The 24,389-nt window shown below is 41.8% G+C and overlaps 1 protein-coding gene across 14 annotated transcripts in view; it reads right to left on the bottom strand.

The window, feature by feature from the left end:
• Nucleotides 1-20,044, bottom strand: part of LOC138609644 (transducin-like enhancer protein 4) — a 36,614-nt gene extending 16,570 nt beyond the window's left edge. For 3 of the 14 annotated variants that reach the window (XM_069682269.1, XM_069682267.1, XM_069682264.1), the window contains exons 1-7: nt 20,000-20,044; nt 19,532-19,629; nt 17,656-17,719; nt 17,474-17,518; nt 5,349-5,411; nt 1,191-1,265; nt 351-555 (exon numbers count right to left, since the gene is read on the bottom strand). In XM_069682269.1, coding sequence (XP_069538370.1) covers nt 351-555; nt 1,191-1,265; nt 5,349-5,411; nt 17,474-17,518; nt 17,656-17,719; nt 19,532-19,629; nt 20,000-20,044 — 595 coding nt within the window. Of the gene's footprint in view, nt 1-336; nt 556-1,139; nt 1,266-5,348; nt 5,412-17,473; nt 17,519-17,655; nt 17,720-19,531; nt 19,630-19,999 lie in introns of all 14 variants that reach the window. The other 11 variants (XM_069682275.1, XM_069682274.1, XM_069682272.1 and 8 more) reach the window with 8 other exon arrangements.
• Nucleotides 20,045-24,389: the final 4,345 nt, after the last annotated feature.

The following is a 24,389-nucleotide window of genomic DNA, read 5'->3' on the forward strand; positions in this document are numbered from 1 at the left end:
CAGATGCAGCATTTATCCAGGCAGTATAAATGATCTTTGAATGGATGGGATGAAGATAAATTGACTTGAAATGTATTGATTACAGCCAATCTCAAAAGCTGTTTTTAGCATGAGGAATGTGATGCAATAGCTTAAAAATTGATGTGACTTTAAAGTTGAATTTACATCCACTTTGTATTCAATAAAAGCTAAACTAAACCGAACTTACATTGTGACTGTTTAACATATAAAACACTAGTAATGCACGCTAAGACGTACTGCAGACATGAAGACGCCAACACCTGCAAACATAAACAGACATAAACACATCAGCATGAAGTGTACACACACACAAACACAGCAGGCCTTACCTCTCGGGTGTTCGCTGTTGTTGTTGTTGTGCTGTTTCCTCTCGTCTTTGAGCGGCAGCTGGTGGCTCAGGGCCGACGACAGAGCCAGCAGGCTGGCAGTACCGGCCCCGGGGGGCAGGGGGGGCTGGAGGCCCGCTGGGTGTGGCGTGAGGGGGACGGGGATGGCGTGGCCGTGGGAGAGGTGCTGAGCCTGGAGCTGCTGCTGCTGAACCACACACAGAAAGAACTATTAAGAGATATGCCACATGCTGATTTGAAGCTGCATGGTGGAAGCTAAATAAGGGGCAGAAAGGAAGTACAGAGAGGGAGTTTCAACATACGAGCTAGAGCCAGGACAGTACTGTAGAATATTAGAAGTGATACCACATTTTTTTTATGTTTATAGGTATCCTTAAAAAATTCTCACAGTATCTGGATGCCTGAATATTTCACAAGTGGGACGGAAGAAAGTACAACGTTAAAAACAACGTTACTGCTGGTAGAAGATTTGTACGAGGCAGGTTAAAAAAATCAACTTCCGTGCTTGCTTCACACTGTCTTAGCTCAAACGTACACTATCTATGGCCTTTCTGTACAGCAATTTCCTGTTCCTTATCAGCCTGACCTACACAGTGATAATCATAATCTGTGATACGGTAAATCTGACTGATATCTGCCATGTCGATGTTAATCTAAAGCATTTAACACACAGGAGAAAGCAATAAATACATTATTGATTGCCTTTTCCCCCCACATTTTTAGGATACCTGGATAATCATTCAGATTTGAATGACTGAGATTTGCAAAGACTCTTAAAGCTGTGTGTGTGTGTGTGTGTGTGTGTGTGTGCAATCCACCCACTCCTATGATGGCGTTCAGTTCAGCCATAGTGACCTGCTTGGCCCTCTCCACTGCCTGCACCACCTGCTGCTGATGCTGAGACACAGACAGACAGACAAAAAGTGAGATATTAAAGCAGAGCATGAGACAGAGAAAACTGCACAGTTAAAATCCGACATCTGGATTTAAAAGAGGGATCATGAGGATTGTGACCTCTGTGGAGAAACATAAGGGACTACAGCAGCAGCATTACCAAAGTATTCCTCCTACACCGTTTTCACGAGGTAATCCGCAAAGATTGTCTGCACACCTACCTCACACCTGTGAGTGATTTCTCTCTCTGAATAATCACAACAAAGCCACCAGTCTGCTCTCTCTGCTGATTTCTACTGAGGCTAAACAACAGCTAACACTGAAACTTTATACAACAGATGTTCAGACATGTCTCCAACCAATACAAAAACTATTATTATAATTATGATTATTAGCAGCTTTATATTACTAAACCTGATTGGTTTTATGATTGCTATCATCGTTGTATGGCCTGGCTCAGTACACTGAAGGAATCGTTACCTAAAAACAACCTGAGATAGCGTTAGCAGCCGCTCGACCCACTGCCTCTCCTGATGTGCTGTGTCTTTCTAATTTTAAACATGTAACTGCTTTATTTTGTGTTTTAACTATTTTCTTTGTCTTAACTTTACTGTGTTACAATATTACAATTTAATTTAGCTTGTAGCTTTTGTCCAAAGCGACACACATCTGAGAGATAACGGCACAAGCAAGGATCAAGACAGGAGGGAGCAAGGTCAGTAAGTGCCAACAAGCAGCTGTGCGTTTGGACACAGGTGCCGACTTTGAATTTCAAAAATCACAGCTTTAAAATGTGTCATTGCTACATTGCTGACATTTTGCTCCCTTTGACTAAAGTTAGCTACATTCCCAGGTATGACCGCACTGTTGTTGCAGCTATCGTCACATAGTAGCTCGCCTTATATCAACAACTGTACTTTACACAGCCTGAGATACATGATATCAATCGGAAAAGCACTGGTTTTAGAGTCTGTTAAACTAAACCACCATTCAATTTGCAGTGCTAGCATGAGCGATAGCATCTTACTGTACCTAAAACAAAACAAAAGCCTCCATTAAGTTATAAATAAATTTAATTTGTGACCAGATCCAGTTTAAAGATGGACAAAAACCTGGGACACATCATCTCTGTTTGCTCTCTATTTGCAAAACATTTACTCTTCCTCGCAGTGTCACACTCACCAGTGTGTTCATTAAAACTCACCGGATGGGGAAAATCAGCAGCTTATTAGGCTGTGCTAGTTTCGCCAAGTGTAACTTCGACAGGCCAGTGTCCAAGTGGCCAAACCTCCTGATATTAACACCTACAATATCTTCTATAGAAGCCCAGGATGTTAGACAACTTTACAGAGTAATCCTTCTGTGCTGGAGATTATGTTTTAAGAATTTTGGAGGGAAATTAAACGCGTTCCATCCTTCAGTTTTCCAATGCCACAACAACATTATAATCATAAATTCTATTTAATTCCGTTTTCTGCCCACACATCTCAAACAGGTGTAGCTGCAAAAACTCAACAGAAAGGGACCTGACATATCCGTGTAGAGCAAGAGACAGGTACCCAGAGAGACAGACAGCTACCAGGGCAAAGTCATCCAAAGGGTACAGAGTGAGGAAGACAGATCCAGACGGTGAGCGAGAGCAGAAAGATTCATCCAGGAGCGCAAAACATCAAAGTAGGGCAAAGATGAAAGAGCTTATCCGGTGTGGAAATGAACCTGACCGTCGAGTTCAGCTACACCTCTGCAGACCGAGTCCAACCCGCCTGAACGTGACTCGCACACATGAAAACATCCGGCAGCTTTTATGTCATTATTATCAATTATTCTGATAATTTAGAACAAGGAGGGACACCAGAAATTCAATAACCAGCAGTTTGCTTTGGCATTTCAGCTGAATCTGATTATTTTCATTTAATTAAATTGCCATTAGACTTTACCTGGTGAATAACACAGGGGATTGGGTGGTTCTGAACCAGCCAATTAAGACTTTAACCCCTCCAGAAAAGTAAACAACATTCTTACCTCCAATATAAAATGTTATGTTTTCATATTTAAGCCTTGACGCATGTTGTTACATGATATCAGACACCCCTAAAGTGGACCATGTCCTTTCTGAACCTTGACCTTAGCTGAAAGTCTTGTCTGCCTGCCTCACTACCATTGTTGCATTGGTAACAGCCTTAGGTAAATGTAAGTAGCCTAGCTAGCTATCTAGCTAGCTTAATACGCTATTTTTTTTTGCCATTAGACCTCTACAGTTAGACTGTGTCAAATATTAAGGGATGAAAACTAAAGTTAAATTGTTTCTAACTTTTGTCTTCAGTTATATTTTAGCTAGCAAATGTAAAAGGCTAAAGCTTAGCTGCCTTAGCTAACACTTTTTAACTAATGTTTGGCTACTTATCTGCTAGACCACCGGGCCTTTTTAAATGTTGGCTAAATAGCTAGCTAGGCTTGAAAGATTTTATGTTCACAATAGCATGGGCCTGTACTGCGAGGAAGTTTGTGTTGATTTTGGCGCCCCCTGTGGACAAAGCCGTACCTCTTATCTCTTTTGTCCTGTACAGGCTTAAAAATGTCATCCTTCTTTCATCAACAGTCATATGTATCACTTACTTTAAATTTTTGCCCTGGAAAATGTAAACAAAGGCAGCGTGTAGTACACCGCTTCGTCTGACACCTACCCCCGGCCAGCAGTTTCAGGCATTAAAAAAAACTATATAGAAATAATCAATCTTGTCGCTGATGGTCTGGTTTGCTTTTGTAACTCATATAGAGGCATCATTATTAATTTAAGTCTGTTTCATAACCAGTGAAAAACTCCTCACAGGAGCTTTAAAAGAAAAGGACACAGTAATTAGCTATATATTAGAATTTTGCCTACAGAAATTACAGTATACTTTAGACAAAATCATGTCTTATTTAAGAATTATGTCATCAAAGAATGAGCATAACAACATTATTATCCATGATTCAGAGCCAACTTTGGTTAATTGACATTTTGAAACTCTAAATTGAGGCCACAAATCTGCAACCCCATTAACACAATTTTGTGTTATCGGTATAAATCTTATAAATGTCCTTATAGGTTTAGAATATTTCAGAGTAATTTTTTCTCACTCCAGGATGGTGACTGATTCATCATCATATTAATAACAACAATGCTTCTGTCAAAGTAATTCCCAAGCTGCAAGAAGGAACAATATCAAAAAAATGACAGAAATAAGAATATAAACAAAGCGCTCTGACAAACACACAGAGTCGACGTGATTTGCTGCACAATTACCATCTGATTTCTTACATTTCATAAGCACAACCAGTAAACGAGGCTGTGCATCAAAACAAAGCAGTGAAAGCTGTTTCCTCTGCCTGCCTCCCCTCTCTGCGGGCCTCAGGGCTGTGTAGCAGCACCGCAGTCTAATGCCATTATTCCTAATCCACCCTAAACCCTCCTAATCCATGGCTAATCTGGAGGAGAGCGCTGGAGTCCACACTCACTCCTTCCTGATGTTCCCACCCCTCAACACACACACACACACACATTCACACACACACACTTTCAACTCCTACAGAGGTAGGATTTATCAGCTAAACGCACGCAGGCACACACACATACACTTTAAGATTCCATAACAAACATATAGGACTCGCGTCTCACACCCACTTCTGTATGTGCATACATTTAAAGTGTATTTTACGTGTGCATTTTATGTGCAGGCAGGTGGACAAGTACACAAACACACACACAATATAAACTCAGATACAAAGTAATTTTCACACACACACACGCACACACACACACACAGCCGCTGGCTCCTGCATATGTTAGTGGGAGACATTTAATAAGTTCAGAGCATATCTGTCTATCCCGAGCAGGGGGGATTAGCCCAGGATAATCTGTGTATATGTGTGTGTATGTGTGTGTGTGTGTGTGTCTTTGCCTCACAATCCACCACACACTTCTCCTCCTTCTATGGGTCCTATCTGTCTTCCTTCCTCCCTCTCTCCCTCTCTCTCTCTCTCTCTCTCTCCCTCTCTCACCCACCTCTGTCTTAACTCACAGCGACAGGCATTTTTGAGTCTTACCTCCTGAGAGAGGAAGGGGATGACTTGGGCGCAGATTGCATTCAGCCGTTTGACGATCTCCGCCTGCGAGACAGAGAGGTGGGTGCAGGAAACACAATTATCTTCATATTCAGGGACATGGAAGAAGCCTATTCCTCTACACACAACCTACAAATGCTCACATCTAGTCAATTAAATGTGTGTTGAATAAAAGTAACAGCATGCATTATTCAACATAATGGCCATTCATATGAAGCAGTTTGAATTTGATGTATAGTAAAAGCTCTATATTTGCTCTTAAAGGCATAATATGTGATGGGCTTTTCTTTTCTCACAGGAATTCAGTATTTTACCTGTATTATAAAGGCCTCACAGGGTTCCCTGAGAAGTTTTAGAGCTCTGGAGTTGTTTTTCTATGTGTTTATCTGGTATTAGTAGGATGTACACAGTCCTATCAACAGTGACATGCTATTCCACTGATCAACAGGTGGCGTTAACATGCCAGCAAAGGTGGCAATGCACGAGCAAAGATATGAAAGAACAGGACTGCAGGTTAATAAATAAAGATGTAAACCATGCTGACACCTCAAGGATATTTAAAATGCGTTTTCTTTAGTAATATTAAACATCAACATTACTGTTGCTTGTTTACAGAGAAACTCCACAAGGCCTTGTTATGTAAAGCATTTTGATCAAAAGAAAGAAGACCTGAGAGGATTTCATAAGCAAAAGAAGCCATGAAAAGAGCAAAAGTACCAACTCAAACTTCTCCGGCAGACAAACGCAAGAAAGAAAAAAAAGAGACATCAAAGCGCCGCCCACACTGTGTGATTAAAAGTGTTTGATTGATCAGTAAAAAGTGTACAGACAACAAAGGATGAGCTACAATGTCACCCAAACAGAGAACACAGAGTGCTCTCTGAAACTTCTAGCAACCAACAAGTCAGACCACAGAGGAAGATGTAGATGTGTTATTTAAATCAAATGCAAACTTTTAACACTTGAACAAACAGTAGATTCTTACATCTCAACCAGGGAGTGATATCATACAGCTTTAAGACCTGCATCATCTTTTCAGGTTGAATGTACTGCTTATACAATTAACAGCAGTTATTGTACCTATAGATGTTACAGGTGTTTATATAAGTGATAATGTATCGTGAGTGGGTTGTTATCGTGAAATGGAACCGAGCAGGACTCACCCTGAAGGGGGTCCATCCTGCGATGAATATACAACATTATCCCGCTTATTACTCAGTTACCTTTTTACGAAATCAATAACCTTTAATAAACCTTTATATCTTTCTCTCCACTGTTTTTGTCTCCTTTCTTTTTTTCCTCCAGTAAACAGACCCAAGGAAAATTCTTAATCTTCTTCCAGTGGATTGATATGATTACAGTACAAATTCTGTGATTAGAGCCGCATCCCTAGCAACGGTCTGTTCTTCATAGCAACGGTCTGTTATGGAGAAATAGCAGACCTCGGAATGCCGTAATTAACCAATCAGAATCAAGTATTTAACACAGCCGTGGTAAGTGGTAAAATAAACATTGTGACACTCTTAGATGTTATAGACTAAACAATAAATTTGGAAATGGAAAAATAACAGATCAACCAATCAATAATGGAAGTAAAAAACTGTAACTTCATGTCGGTTCATCTTCCATCGCCATCCTTCTAATGAATATACCACTTATTAGGCCAGGCTGATATACCAATATTAGCTTATTGCAAATGGATCTGCATCAATGTTCAGGTCAGCCAATAAGTAACAAGAATTTGCAGCACAGATATTTTTGGTGACAATTGTAATATATTTTTTTCAAACTAATAATTCACCTGATTTCTTAAACTTGCATATTTCAAAATCAGTATCAACCTCCAAATCCAGTATAGCACTTATCCTTCAGTACCGCTGCTCTCTCTGAACATCCATCAAAATCACCATAATGAATGATTTGTAAATATAAAACCAGCATTTTGCCCTCTTCAGAGTCCACTTGAACAAACCGCTGAAGGAAAACAGGTGCCAGGGTTGACATTTTTGTCAACTCAATCCGGAAAATAAAGAGCCAAATATAAAAGAAGCCATCGTGGCCTGAGATCATTCCTCAAAGTCATGCACCTGCATCTCTAACCTTGGCACAGTCTCGTTTGATTGTATGTAACCTTGACAGAGGTGAACTCTGCTCTGGTATCAGTGGTAACAGAAGACCCCGGAGGCTGTAGGAGCAAACCTACAGATACAAACCCTTCAGACAGAATCACAAGCAACACTGGATGCAGGATGCTACACACAAACACAACCGTGTGCACGCAGACACCAGCAGACACACAGTCCCACAGCCTTCTCTGTATTCATCAGATGTTTTTACTGAACCCAAGGGTTGGCTTTTAAAGATTATACGGCACTCTCTCTCTCTCTCACTCCACATCAGGTAGGTTTTTTTCAAACAGGAAATTGCCTGATCCACTGTCCCAAAGGGAGTGCTAGTAGTGCAACTCAAATCCAGAGACAAACACAGACAAAAGACACAAAGACTCACACTAAACACACACTCAATCACACACAGGAATATAGTCCACAGTCTTTATTGCTCAGTCTAAATACTTACAACTATATAACAGGAAATCGTTCTTCTAGAGAGGTCACATGACCTACAAGCACAATGGTGACTCTGGCCTTTTCCTGCTGTACCCACATCTTTACTTCCAACCTTTTAATGTCCAAGACTTACAGCAGTTTTTTCTTTGCTCACACCAACTGCAAACATATAAAGCTACAGGAAACAGTTTGATTTGGGTGTGTTACATTAGCTAGCGTTGCCTTAGGCTACTAGCCTCTTGAGGAGCAACCAAAAAGGTCTGTTAAGTTTACTTCACACCTACTAATACACTGCAAGAGAAGCACCTAAAGAACAGAATGCTAACAACCGCAACTACAGACGTTAGCAAAGAAGAAGCTATTACTTAGCCTTAGTCAAGAGGCTGTAGTAACTCTCAAAGCTAATAAAGCAGTTGAGAATGAAGAGAATAAAAAAAGCTGCTGCTTTGCGCATGTGGAAGTCGAAAGAGAGTAACCTGAGACCAGGAGCATGAAACACTCTGTTAGAGTACCCTAAAACAACATAAGGATCACAGGGGTTTCTCCTAGCAGAGACAGTTACTACACAACCATATCTTTGCAATTGCATTTGTGTAGTATCGTCAGACCCAAGTCTTGGGCCTGCCCCGACAAAAAAAAAGACCCCATCCAAGATGCTGTCTGAACCTAGCTTAATTCAGACTGCTATATCCATGAGCCTCCCAATGTGGCCCTAATCTCATTGTCAAAACAAAGGCAAGGATCCACATGTCTCTTTAAAACTACAAACCAGCATAGTTAACAATACCGACTTACAGATATAATCTTACCTCCTGGGAATACATTTAGATAAACTTTGGGTTAACCCGAGAGGCCTTCTTGCAGCAGATTCGAACAACAACACATGCAGTACTATGTGCTGTGCTGTCTTTCAATGCCAAAATCCAGGCTCAAATAGCAGTATTAATGGGTTAAGAAGATTACAGCTCAATTACAAGTTTATTAAACTGGTAAAAGTTCTGCATGCCTCAACCTTCAGCCATGGTTATTAACTTCTAATCCCTGCCCAAATGTCGTGGTACCAGACAAGGCTGTGGTCTTCCCTCAAGTCTGTTCTTTCTAGCCTTTGAACTGCTGGCTCAACACTTGAGGAAAAACTCAATTTCATCCCCTAATCAGAAAAACATCCTCAACGCTGTATCAACCTTTGCAGACAACACTCTCCTAACTGGAAGGAACCTGCTTTCGGGGTACACAACTAAATTGGACAAAGGCAGCCAAAAATGTTACACTAAATAAAAAAATGTGATACTGTAATTGCATCGCTCTTAAGTATAATGAAGAGAAAGTACGCAACTGTTTTCAAGGAAGTTGAACACTTGGACTTGCAAGTTAATGACTTGAGACTTGACTTGAGGCATGAGGACGCAGATGACTTGTGTGTGTTCATAAGTTTGAATGTTAGCTGTTAAATATAAAATGCTAAACTTCGATGTTGTCAAGTTTCTAACTATCAAGTACGTACGCAACGCAAATTGGGAATCATGACTGGACGACTCAAAAAGCTCTCCGTATGTGAGTGTCATGATTGGATGACTGGCTGTTAGTCAAACTCCTCACTATGGCAACATCAAAGCCCCCTGCTACCTGATGTTTTTTCCCCAAAGAGAAGCCTCATCAGTCGTACTCAATACTAATCAATACGGTCTCAGACCATCATCATGGCTGCGTCTGTGCCAAGATAATACAGATACAATGCATTATCATACTTTTTGAACAGGTTATATAAATTGGCCAATAATATCATTATTAGACGGGCTGCTAACACCTTGTCTTCTCATTTATAAAGACCGGATACTACAGGTAAGAGTCCTGTATCTTTGGTGGAAAAAGTGACTTGACTTGGGACTTGACTTGCTTTAACTAAGGACTCAACTTGACTTGACTTTACATAACCTGTGACTTGACTTGACTTGCCCAAGGAAAAATGACTCGAGACTTGCTTGAGACTTCGACCAAATGACTTGAGACTTACTTGGGACAACAATGAGACTGATACACTAGTATGTAGATATTGGACTAAATGGCCATCTCAAAGTTAAATGACCAGTCTTGCTTGATTGCCAACTTGATTATTCACTTACTGAACTATTTCACTGTGTCAGAAAAGACCCCAACACATCCTCGACACATCCAGTGGATTTTATTCTTTCTGAAGATGGGTTTTCCTTGAGTAGACCTGAGAAATGTTCTGAATTAATATGGCTAAAGCAGCAACTACCCATACATTCAGGGAGCCATTTAGCATTGAGCAGATGGTGAACCCAAGGGACGCTCAGAATTCAACTTACCTGTGATTAACACAGCGCTGCAGCTGCTCAAACTCCCCCAGACAACCTAAAACACTGACATTTTCATTTTATATTTAACGTTTATCCAGGGAAGACTTGCTGTGCACACATGCCCTTTTTCAGCCTGCTTCTGCTTCACATTCATACACACCGGGGAGCTGCCCGGTACATATTAGCCTCTGAGAAAACTCCACTGGATTGGTTGGTTGCCTTGCTCAAGGGCACCGTAGTGTTACAGTACGTGTTGAGGGGAAAGGAAGCCGTGCGCAGTGTTATACAGCTGGGAAATGAGTTGGTGACCCTGCACTAACACCAGGCCCAGCTGCAGCTTAGGAAGTGAATGAATAAAATACCTGCTTGCTCCGGTCTGGCATAAGGAAATAGATGTTAAAGGAGACAGCGAATGGATGGCATAGAGCTGCGATCAGGCTGTGAGAGATGTTGCCACATCCACTTGGACATAAGAGGGCTGCAAGGCAGAGCCAAAGTTACAACACCGCCACTTATCATGCTCAGAAATAAACCATGGACCATGACAGTGATGGTGTTTTTGCAAGTCTGAGTAATTGTTATGGATTTTGAAGTATTTCATTTATACCCCTATACGAGAGTTGCTTTTTTGTAAATTTGGACTCAAACTGTAGCACCCAACGATGATCTGCCTTTTTTATATATTATATCATATAGAAGTGAAGGAAAACTAATGGCTGTCTGAAACTCAACTGCATGGTTCTCTAAATGGTTTTAAAGAGGGGATATTATGCTGTTTCACATTTTAAGATATACAACGTTGCAATGTTGGATATTCAGACTAAACGTCGGTAAAGTTTCAAATCTGTAGGTAAAAGTATGTTGGAGTAATGCCCAGGCTTCTCAGCTCAGTCTGCAGGCTGCTGCCAGAACGCCAGGTTTCACACTGTTTTTTCTACAGCAGTGCTCAGCAGGCAACAGAGAGCTAGCCAATCAGAAGAAAGTGGGCTTGTAGGGGCGGGGTTTCTTAAAGGGACAGAGCTGACTGGGTCGTTTCAGGCAGAGGCTGTATGAGGGCCTGCACAGAGCACCAGTGTGAGAAAAATGATGATTGTAAATGATGCTAAGCTATTCCACAGGTATCACAGAGTGAAATATGAAGCTGGAAATTTAAGTCAAATATGTAATTTACAGTTGAAAGGATTAGAAAATGTGATAATTAATGAATTTTTTTTTCGTAAAATGTAAAAAGAAACGTACAGGCTTTGGCTTTCCATGTGTCAGTATTAGCTGGTTTTCTTATTCCTCTAGGTTGTTAAATAGTCTATTTAATTCTTTAGATTTTTTTGGGCCTTTTCCCTTTTTTGGATAGGAAAGAGAAGATAGACAGGAAATGTTGGATGCATGCAGCAAAGGGCTGAGATCAGAGTCTAACCAGCGGCCGCTGCGTAGAGGACTCTGCCTCATGAAGCGCCGGCTCTGCCGACTGAGCTGAAGCAGCACCCCAATCTTTTCATATTTTAAATGTTTTCTAACACTTTATGGACAATTGTAAAAAATATTCAACATATTAATTGATAATAACGGTAATCATTACTTGGACCATCAATGCATTTTGTAGCAAATGCAAAAACACTAATAATACTTTAATCTGTAATGATTTATTCAAATGACAATCAGAAAAATATTTCTGTTTTGAAGGAAACAAAAGCACTGAAGCAGAAAAGTAAATGTAGATATTTTTCCATGAGGAAACTCAACCAATTTCAGGTGACATTTTACATCAATGGCTGACAATCGTGACTGTCAGCCGGAGTGCAGGGATGTCAGCCTGTTAGGCCAATGCGTCTGTTCATGCTGCAGAGACCGAAGCAAAAAAACAGGGCTCCTTTTATTCTTGAAAAGTGTCCGGTGGCTTGTGCAAACCTAAAAAAAATGTGTTTCTGCAGACTTCGACCTGGACCCGTCGACATCTTGACTGAGTGAATAAATAACAAGAAAAGACGTGCGAGAGAGTCCTCGAAGGTTAGGACTCAAACCAGGTCGATCCATGGAGCTTATTGTGAGATTAGAGGACTCTGCGGTCGCACAAAGACAGGTAACCTCTGAGGTCACATCATGTGTGCTGAATTTATCTTTGACCCTCAGTGCGAGTCGCTGGAGAAATGTTCCTCCAGTTAAAAAAACACAGCGGGCAGTAGCTGTACAACATAAAAACGTATTTAATAATTTGTCCTCTATGAGCCACTTTGAAATGTGCAACCTGAAAAGGCTTGCAGTCGAATCTCTGCTGAATATGCTTTAATTATTTACCTGGGAGCACCTACTAGAAATAATGTACTATCTTTGTTATAACAGGAAGGTGAGCTAGTGAAAATATGACTTGATGTTGCCCAAAAGAGTAAAATAAGAGCGGAAACACTCCCACTTTAATTCCTAACAACAAGGAAATTAGATCAGGCAGGAGCCCTGGAGTCAGATTGGGTCAGATAGAAGATCAAATGTCCGTCTCCCCTGTGGAGCTTTGTAAGCATCACATCAGCACCACTTTTCACCACCGGCTAATACACCTAATGGACCCCGCCGTACAAAGGCTGTTTTCCCCTGTGACTGTATGTGTGTGTATGTGTTTGTGAAAGACGCAGCGAGATATGTAGGGAGGGACAGAGAGGAAAAACAAAGGGGACTCAACGGACAGGATACAAAGTGTTCTGGATATAAAACTAATGCTTCATGTTCAGATTTTGTTTCTTGTTAATGCTGAACCTTTTTAGTATTTTGGCACCTTATTCAAGCATCCAAACAGGGAAGTGTTGGTGATACTCTGTCTTGATTGACATGTGGCTTTTAATCCTAACACACCAGCCAAAACAGCGTGGTAGAATACGCCGGGACGTGTGCGTCTACCTGTGCAGCCCTGCTTGCACCAGTGAGTTTGGCTCTGATAGTTGCCATTAGTAACAGAATATTTCTTTTCATTATAGATTTAATCTATATTTATTTAAGACAGAAATCTTAAACGGATACAAGAATTGTTGCATTTAATGTTTTTTTCTTCTTGTATTTGCAATATATTCTACAGCTATAGACAGAATTGTAGTGATAGCTGATATACTGTCACTATGACTGTCCACAGATCACATTAAGGTTTGCTTTTGCTGAGAACCATAAGGATCACCCAGAAAAATAACCCAGCTGCTCATACTGTAATGTTCTCTGCGGCTGATCTACCCTGCTAACATAGGTGCTAAAATGAAAAGCAAGAGGGTCAGCAACTCACGCGCACTTCTCAGGTGTAGGTGTGTGGTATACTTAACCCCCATTAAAACTGCATCTTTTATTTTTTCCCCCGATTCATGTTTAACAAAGAAAGATTTATTATAATGGAGCTTTAGGTGTGCTGATTGTTAACTGTTAAAATGTCCGCTATGTTAGCTACTTCCACCAGTCTTTATGCTAAGCTAAGCTAACCAGCTGCTGGTTGAAGCCTAATATTTAAAAAATAAGCACAAGTGTTTCAGGACCGCTCAGATTTCTATTGTGGCACCCTATGGGGAACCACTAACATACACTGTCACATTTTTACTCAGCCTTCCACCAATTTCCCTCTGTTACATACAGAGATTAAATTTAAAGTAAAACCGGAATCTGAAGAATATTAAAAAGCTTTATATGAAACACAACAAACAGGAAAAATATTCATTAAACGTCATTTAAAATCTTATTTACTGTCACTTTTAGGCTCCAATGTGCTTTTGATTTAGTTCTGAGTGCATTTTCTAGAAGTTAGTCAGAATATTAAAACGCCTGATAAAACATTACGTGACCTGCATCCATAAAATCAAACAAATGGCTCCCTCTGGGCTGCAGTAAAATGACTTGTCAGCCCTTGTTGAGAACACTGCCAGTCTCCAGTATCAAAACGTCTCATTACTTCCGCCTCTCACCACGTTCTCCTCCCTCCTCCTTCGCCCTTTTTCTCCCCATCCCTCGCTTGCTTTATTTCTCTTTCAGCCTCTCTAATTTGCAATTGATTAGCCGTCCTCTGGCAGCTCAGTCCCATGCTCTACACCCCTCGTACCCTCCTCCCTCGTCCTCACCCCTCCCCGCCTACCAGCCCGTCCTCTCCTCCATCTACGAGTCAATTTCTCTTTAACGAGGGCACCAGAGCCCTTCTGTGTAAATAAAACACAGAGCAGAGCCAAAAATCAATGGGCTTATTACCCTCACAAAATGCTAAACAAGCAATATCAGCAATACGCTTGGTAGCCGAGGCCGCCGGCCTTAATGGGACTGGAGCTCGACACCCCCGAAAACATCACCACCACCACCACCCACCTCTCTCCAATCTCAGCATCCACTCAGCCAGCCACACACGTCGTATCATCATATTGAACGCCGTCGATAGAAGACACACATTAACGCTCATGCACACTGGCGTACGGGTGCACACAAACACCGCCTGCAAATCAAAACCATTTGCTCCCAAAACTCACAAACACACACGCACGCACACACACACACACACACACACACACACACACACACTGCTGGCAGAAATTAGGGATTCACGCTCCAAAACTGCTTCCTGACAGAAATCATCGGGCGCCACACAGAGCCACACACCGCATTTTACCTCTTTTCATTTCTCTTCATTTTTTTCTCTCATTCCCCAAGTAAACACACAAACACGCACACACGTGCACACACAACACAAACACACACACAGGCACACAAAGCAGCAGCAAAAGACAGCAGGATTTATAGACGACAACCCGTATTTTATCAGACAACTCTGATTAGTGTGCCAATAAAAGGCTTCACGCACACACACACACACTGCAACAAGAACAAACACACAGAAGAACACACAAGTAAACGTCTACAGTGTATCAACACACACACACAAATAGTGCACACAAAACTAAATAAACAACTACAGTGCGCGTACAGACAAACACACACGAACACACACATGCTAAGCAAACATGTAGCGTATACATACAGGCTGTTATACACACATCTCATCACACACACACACACACACACAGCAAAGTAAACAGACACTATAGAAACACACAAACAGGGCTTCATACACACAGCAAGACAAACGCCAAGCATTCATCACTTCCTGTCGCACACTCACACACACACACACACACACACACACACACACACACACACACACACACTACACACACCATTTGTCTGAGTGTGTAGCTGCTTTAGCTGTGGCCCATTTAGCCTGGCAGCTCGTGTGTGCTTAACACAGACATTTATGCTAATGACCCTCCGTGTTTAAAAAAGGCAGCAGTAATGTAAAGGCTCGTTAAAGGCCACATCCTCGTTCACTGCCGTCATTTTTCAGCCGTTTTCTCATTCAATTAAACTGATGGAATCATTGTTCACATGTGGGATTAATACGCAGCCAAACCAAGACATCCAGCAGCAGCTTTTCACCCTGTAAATACATCACGTTTCTATTATTAAATGTAACACCTTTAACTTTATTATACTGAAGTCACAGCTACTTCAAAGACTCTTCTTATCATGTGGATAAAGAAACATTCAGTGTGTTGCACCTTTAACCCTTTTGTAGAGTATCAACTGACCAGCCGTGTCTCCTAGAAATTACGCCTGTGTATGACTATATAATCACTGCTGGAGACGATGTTTTCGGAGTGATTTAAACACTAAATGTATGCACTACGCTGGACCGGAAAGGAGGTGGTTTGAGTGGCAACTTAAGTATGTGCTCTAGTTAAAGATGACTCGTACTGACCTTTTAGTAGAAATGCCTAACCAGGGACAGGGGTTGCAAATTAGCCTCGGCTAGAAACCCTATATGCAATACATATTTCTCATGTTCCTGTAACCTGTCACAATGTCTTTGCATTGTCCCTGACAAATAAACTAATAAATAAAATAAAAAAATTGTGCAAGTGCATCGTGTTGTACAAAAGTTCAGGGTTGCAACCACGCTACAGTCGATGAGTGAGATCATGCAGCAAAGCCACTTATGTTAGGTAAAGACTGTGCTTTAAGTTAGATGCTAATAAAGTCAGGTTTTAACAGAACATTTGAATAACGCTGCAGTCAATACAAGCGGATTGCGTTTTGCAAGATTGTCTATTTTGAAGGAAAACCAATTGAATTCTCATCATCGTTTATACACCGAAGTGTTTGATATCTCCGTGTGACTTCCTGGGTACAATTTTAAAAGCATTTCCTCATTACGTTAATAAAAAAGATGTATCGGTCCGCATTAAATTTCCTTCAAAACGTATTCGTAGGGGCGCTGGTGCGGCATGTATAGAGGCTATGGTCCTCGATGCAGCGGCCGCAGGTTCGACTCTCGCCCTCGGCCCTATGCTGCATGTCACCCCTCGCTCTCTTCTCCCAATATTTCCCGTCTATGATCAGCTGTCTTATCAATAAAGCCCCCCCCCAAAAAAATGCCCCAAAAATGATCTTGAAAAAAAAACAAAACCTTTTTTGTACAGAGCTGGACAAACATTGATAGCCAAAAATATTTTGTACGAACATATTAAAGATTGTACAGAAACATCAACATATACTTACATTGACAGTACATTTTTTAAGTTTGGTTTAAGTGAACAAATGGAGCAAGGACATAGGTAACTTCCAGCCACCATCTTTGTTTGGATTAGGATGAAGATAAGTTTGCTGCATGTTCAGTCATGCAGCTAATAGAGTATTTTTTATCCGTATGTTTAACAGAGTCTGAAAATACCGCTAATAAAGTGTTGAACAGCCTCTTCTATTAATCATTGGTTAAAATCAGCTGCTTCACGCGGTACCTCCAATGTAATGCTAATACAAGGCAGGGCTAAAATATCATATCACTGGTTGGTAATGTATCTCCCAAAGATAGATAAAGAGGTAAATACAGGCAGTTAAATACAGTGAAACATATCTGTTCTTGCAGAATAAAACAAACCTTTTGTATAAAAGACAAGGTCTTGTATAATGACCACAGACGTGAGCGCAGTTTGGCCTCCTCATAAATAACCTTGACACACTGTGGTTATAAATAATTATCCCCAAATGCACCATCTAGGAGACATATCGTAGAATCGTGATAAATTCACATTCAAATCTCAAAAACGTCATGTGGGTCTTTTTGACCCTCTGCCCTCCTCTGACACCTTCATGTTCCACACTGTGCTTTAAATCAGGTTTACTTCTCTGTGACAGTCGAGTAAGAAACGTTTCCCACCTGCTTGTGCATCTCGATGTTCAGCCCGTACGACATTTCGTAGTACTGAAATAAACAAAGATCAAAGCAAGGTCAGACAGGCGTGTGTTTCTGTTCCTCTTTCGGCACACAGAAATACACATGCAATCATGCAAACACACACTCGCACACACGCACATACACCTGTAGTCATTGAGACTCACCATGACATAGTGTCTTTGCATCTCAGTCTTCTCACTGGCCAGTTTCTCACACTCCAATTTCAGGCTGTGAGGCAGAAAGAAAAGGTTATGTTAGTGTATGACTTGGTTAAACACGCAGCGACACAGACACCCTACACACACCATTTCTGTCTTTAAATCACGGTACCCGACAAAATGTCTCACGTTTTGTTACGCAAGAAACAAATTCACAAAATATGGCTTTAAAAATAAATCATTTGTAAACTTTGACTTTCAGAATAAAGAGCCGGTAAGTGAAACATCCTGTTACTTTAAATTTGCATTTCTAAATGTGAGTGCACTAAAGAGATAAAGGAAGAAGTTTGTGGGGTCACAGCAGCTTCCCCTGCAGACACTTACTCAGCAGGTACAGAGCTGTAATTAATGGATCAATAGACGACCACACAAACCTCATCATATATTCTTACAGTGTGAGTGGATGCTCGAACTGCACCATCAACAAAAAAGCGACCATATCACGAGGATCCATTTTACAGCTGTGGTTACACAAGAGCTGAACTCTTTAGGATTTTGTGTGTTACTGGAAAGCCTCCACATACTGTTACAGCTTTTGTGCATGCATTTAATGAGGGAATAACCATGTGTGCGATGTTTCAGGTGAAGTTAGGACACGGAAAATAAGGAAAAATGGGAATGTAAATTGTGGGATCAGTTGAAGAATCTGTGCACTATGAGATACAAACTTTGAATGATGAATTATGTGGTGCTTTTTGTTATATATTAAGAATGTTTCCAGTCAACCCGGATAGGTCGGATAATTTACTCATCCAACAGCAACATTATGCAGGAAAAAAATCAGGTTTTTGGATGTCCGTAAGTTAATCTTTTTCTTATATCTTAATGTGACAGGACATTTGTAATTACTTTGACACGTATTTTAAGCTCAGAAAAACTTTAACATCTTCTAAATAAAAGCCACAAATCAAACTAATTCAGTACGTATATCTTCCGTTTTGAGGTGCATATCTGTCTCCCTGCAGTCGGGATTTTCACGCGCATGCAGCAGTTTGATCCAAGTATTACACATGCAGCAGACACACATCCTCGCTTCAGCTCATTCAGGTCCAGGTTTGGTCGGCAGTCTGGAGCCGCTGGTTCATCTCACCAGGTGATTGGGGAATAATTACGGGGTGGCCAGGGGTGGGCTATTATTATGCATTGGTATCGTGCTTATGGTTCTGCCCCCCAAGCAATGTATTTCACACTCCATCATGTCGGCTAAAAAAGTATTTCACACCACTTGAGCTCGCGGAGAGAGACGTGCATACCAAGGTTGATGGAGTTTACCTGCTGTTAGTCACTTCTGATAGATGGACCTGAGACAAAGGTACCAGCAGCTCGACGGAGGCTCTGAGGAGGAGGCATTTTAAGGGATCTCCTGATGGATATTTACCTTAAACTAAGAATGTGACAATTTCTCAATCAAGTCTTTAAAAGAAATCATTTTTTTCTCTTGTATTTCGTGTCGTTGCATCATGCATTTCCCCGAAAAGTGTTGGTCATGCTGTGTTATTCATTCATGATGGGTGCAAGGCAGGTGAACATCACAGAAGTCTCCATTTAGTTTATAATATGGACTGGGGCAAACCATTTTTTTTTTATTATTGATGGATATACTGGATATTTTCTTGCTTTATCCTTAATGTCAGACATTTTTGAAAAATGCAGAATACAATAGATCTTTGCAGCTCTAATAGGGATCCAGAAAACCACGCAAATCAAATGTAAAGTCCCTCCAACTCATTGCAGAAAGTTTCATTGGTATTTTTGTCACTATTACACTAATGAACAGATGTTTGCATGTATTTTTAATGTCCCGCTCCATCCAAACTCTCACCTGTGGTACTGGGCTTGCAGGAAGTGGAACTCCTCCTTGATCCGGTCGCAGGACTCGGTGACGGTGAACTTTAACGGCTGTCCCGGCTGGTGGGGGGCCTCAACCAGAACCAAACAGCGTGTGGGGGGGAAGAGAGGAAGAACTGAGCCACCAAAGTTCAGAGTCACGACACACACACTCCCTCTCTCTCTTTTACACACACACACACACACACACACAGGCGAGACTGTAGATGACAAAAGGCCTCTGTGATACGGATGGCCTTTTGGTTTCACTCAGACTCCTTACACGTTAACCCACGCACAGTCACAGACGCACACTCATGCAGCTGCAGCAGTGTGACAATGAGCGCAATTGTCCGTGCGAGCGCGCGGTGGCACGGAAACTTGATCTAAACTGATTACGCATCAGGCGCGCGGCTGTTAATCTGCGCTGTTTTGACATGTTGCCTTTCTGCTGTCTACTTACCGGATGCCGGGCCGGCGGGTACATCTTGCTCAGATCTCGAATCATTAAAAATGTGTTGCAAACTTCTTCCACATAAACATGAAAACACACACGGAAAAAAAATGGGTGCACGGAGCTCTCCCCGTGCGTAAAAGGTCAGTCAGTGGCTGGTTTGTTGGCTACGTGCAGGTTCCGTGAAGAGAGGAAACATCCTCGGACCTTCTGTTGGTCGTCATTCTTTAGGACAGTATTTCAAAAGTCCATTTAGTGTGAAATTCAAAGCAGGAGTTGACTCAGTCTTCTTTAAAATGTCCAGGGCGCTAATTTAAGCGCACAAAGCTGAATATTCTCCCTCTGAACTAAGAAAAAATCCTCTATTTTGTCCAATTTTCCCTAAAAAGCATCGACTTCTGGCACATCATGACCCTTCTGCTCCGCGGCTGAGCTTCTCCACGGCGTCCTGTCGTTACGCATTTATCGGTTAATTTCCTGCAGCTTCCGTTAATGTTCACATCCCCACACAGCACCGGCGGAGCGACCACCTCACCGACTGTAGCCGCCTGTCCCTCCGAAGCCAAATTTAGAAGCAACCAGTCGCACGAGCGCAATTACATATTCACAACAAATTATCAGAGCCCGTACCGTGACGTCGGGACGTGTAGTTTAATTCATATTAGTCGATAATAAGCACAACAGATGTGCGTCTGCTGTAAAGAACTACAACTTCCCGGCTCCTCCGCGAAGCCCCCCCGAAGCCAATGGTGTGTGGTCTGAAGGAGGAGCGGCCATTAAAGTCAGCCAATAGCGACAACAAGCGGACATACTGCGCTCCTTTCTCCCGTCAATCACCGATATGTTGTCCAATCACCTGCAATCCATGCAGACTCCCCACGTGGGGGCTCGGTCTGGTACTAGAAGATGTCACAGGACTAATCTGGAAACTATCTGTTGACTTCTGTGTTTTCTCATGCAGATTTACGAACATATGGCCTCGAGGTGTCTCATGTTTTTCCTGCTTTTTAATTGAATCGCTCATTAAAACAGTCTGTGTTATTATGTCCACAGATTGCAGCCACAACCCTGCAATTAAACTCTCATTTTCAGCCCGCTTGTAGATAACTCTGCCTGCTTGTCGATGATGTAAATCTAATAGAGGGGCACTAAATGTTATTGTTAACACTTAATAGACTTAATGAACTTGTAGGCTATTGTAATTACTGCTACAGAGGTGGGTGACATTAGGCTGCGTGCCAATTAGCTCTTTCTCAATCCAGTTTATTCCGTCTTTAGGACATGTGGCAACATGAGGTTTTCTAGATTGTTTGCCCTTTAGATGAAGACCTTTTCGATGTTCTCACTAATGCACCTGCGGTTTGGCAGAGCTGGAAGAGGACCTGCATTCATCATTTTACTGAAGTAAGAGTACAAAAGCACTCAGTTATATTCAAAGTACCTAAAGAGAACCACATTATGCAGAATGACCCAACAAACATGAATCCATCATATTGATGGGTAACAATTATAGATATATAAATGTGTATATCACTTTAATGTGGGCGGCTGTGGCTCAGTGGTCGTCTCTCAATCGGAAGGTCGGTGGTTCGATCCCTGGCTGCAACAGTCACATGTCGAAGTGTCCTTGGGCAAGACACTGAACCCCAAATTGCTCCAGAGGGCACAGCCATCGGGCAAGAATGTGCATAGATACTGATCGGCACTTGGGCCTTTGATATCAGCGTGTGAATGTGAGTGCGAAAGGGTTAATGTGACATGTATTGCAAAAGCTCTTTGAGTGGATGAGCGCTAGCATTTAGCATTTAAATGTTGCAGCTATTGCAGGGAAGCTTGTGCATTTACCTCAGGCATCGATAAAAGTCTCAGCTTATCTGAACCTTTACGATGCATTATCATTTATCGGTTGGTTGTATTTGGAATTAAGAAGCTGCAAGGAAAATAATAACTAACGTTATCAAATACATGGAGTAAAAAAAGTGCAATATTTGCCTCTGAATGTTATGGGAGTAAAGGTTTGGGGACAAGTGAAGTAGGGATACATCAAATTGTACAGTTTTTAAGGATCTATAGTTACTTGCAATCTGCAGAGGGAAGCTGCTGTGACCTCTTCCATTCTGCCACATAGTTTTAATATTGTCATTTTGTACGTTGTTATCCATAATATAGATCCTGGCCACTTTAAAACATGTTAAAGTACTTAAAGGAGCGAGAATCAGCATGTTTGTCCATCCTGCATAAGTGCAAAAAAATCAATCAGTCGTCTATATCTGAGTAAAGTGAAATAAATGCTGTTATATAGAAGACTCACCACCTCATAGATACACACCCATTCAGTGTTAGAGAATGAGTGTTTACAGTCTGCCTGCATCTGCATCTGTGTAGATGTTTAGTGTGTGTGTGTGTGTGTGTAGATGAAACAGTGTTGCTGGGTCAGCAGCTCACTTAACCGCCACGTTCAGTCATTTAGCTGCTCTAACTGACTGTGTCGGAAATCTTAATCATCCTCTGCTGCTTCATATTTCCTCTCTCTTTCTCTGAGTTTCTTATCACTTCTATGTGTGACATGATAAAAGAGGAGTTATATATTACTTTTATTTTTTCATGCTCAAACACGCACACACACACACACACACACACACACACACAGAGGCGTACCATTGCTTATCCACAATATGACACCACATCCATCCTCTGCGCCCTAGTCAGTGTGTCTGCCTCTGTCTCTCTGTCTTTCCTGTTGTCTCTGCCTCTCCCTCATACATACACGGGACTGTGCACACATACACACGGCCTCAGCCATTCAAATACACATCTCTATCTACCACACATACAAACTAATATCTCAGGTAAGCACAGGGCCTAAAGTGACCTGCTGTCGTGGTGCGTGAATCCACTAAGGCTCAGGAAAGGTAATATCATGCCCTCCCTCTTTCCCCTCCAAGGGTTGAGCCGTGATGTGGGCGAGCACGGGGGGTGCAGAGGTGAGGGAGGGGGGCAGGTGAAGAGGAATAAACAGATTTATTTGCCTGCGCCCCTCTCTGATTATTTTGCCCCTGCCTTTTGTTCCAGACCTTATGAAACCCAAATGTCAAGTGAGGCGAGGGCCTCATATCGAGCCCTGTCAATCACATCCCTCTGCGCACCTGAAGCCCTGACGCCGGATTATTGGCTTCAACACAAGGGCTGCCTTCGCCGCCAGCCACGCCGCCGCAGACGATTCAACAGCCAAGGTTTTTTTTTTTCTAAAGAGGAACTTCATTTGGCAGCTGATGCGCCAGAGATTGCATAGGAGCGGATTTTGAGGGTTGGAAGCTGGATGTGTGTGTGTGTGTGTGGGGGGAGAGAGTGGCTTATCGAGGGAGGGGGGATTAAGGTGATGAAGGGGGGCGGGGGTAGGCTTGACTCGGGTGGACGTGGGGAGTGGGTGGTGAGAAACCCTGGCCTTAACATCTTGCTCAGTGCACTGATCCCGACCAGCTATCAGCACCTGTACATATGTCTCTTAATCTCACTGCAGCTCTCTGTGCAGTGCTCCCTCCTTTCACTCTGTCTCACACACACACAAAACACGAGGTCAGACACACACGAAGCATAAACCAAAACATGAACCAAAACATGAACACAAAAACCCGAACACATCACTTCCTACACTGTCTGCTTATATCTAATATTATACTCCATTAATATTACTATCTTTAACAGCCATTCACAAACACACACACACACACACACACACACACACACACACTGGTTGTAACATTAACCCTCTGTCAGGCTGTAAAAGGATCCTACTCACAATTTAACGTTGCACTCCTGTAACGTCAGACTCACAAAAGACAGTTGTTTTTTTAAAGGATAAAATTGATGCAACAAAAAAAAAGAGATATGTTTAAACTGGCGACAAGATTACCCACAATGCAACTCAACTGCCAATAGTCCAGCCTCAGCTTTAGGTGTGTTATTATGCTAGTAGCGGCTAATGTAGCTTTGAGCTGCTAGCGCTAAGCAATGATTAGCACCAGACTACGGAGGTCTGGTAAACTTGCTTCTTTCTAACTCCACACCCCGTATTTTTTTCTTCAACTAAAAAAAAAATGACTCTAGTGACATCACGCGGCTTGATGACGTCACACGCCAAGTTGTTTGGATCGGAAAACGTTACCATTACCTGACGTTTTTACACAGTTTTAAGCCAAATTCCTACATTGCAACTTTTATACCTTAGTTGTTTTTAACATTATCTTTAAGCAACATGAAGGATTTTAGAAATCAAGTGTTATCAGTTAAACGCACTGTCTTGCAACATCCTGGGACGCCGTCACTTTCAAAACAGCATTGGCCAAACATCAACTTTCAACAAAGGACTCTTATATTCTACGTTTTTAGCAACAAAAGG

Source organism: Semicossyphus pulcher, unplaced genomic scaffold (assembly GCF_022749685.1).
Source record: "Semicossyphus pulcher isolate SPU_LCO1_2020_fin unplaced genomic scaffold, fSemPul1.0.p SCAF_6, whole genome shotgun sequence".
Lineage (NCBI taxonomy): Eukaryota > Metazoa > Chordata > Actinopteri > Labriformes > Labridae > Semicossyphus > Semicossyphus pulcher.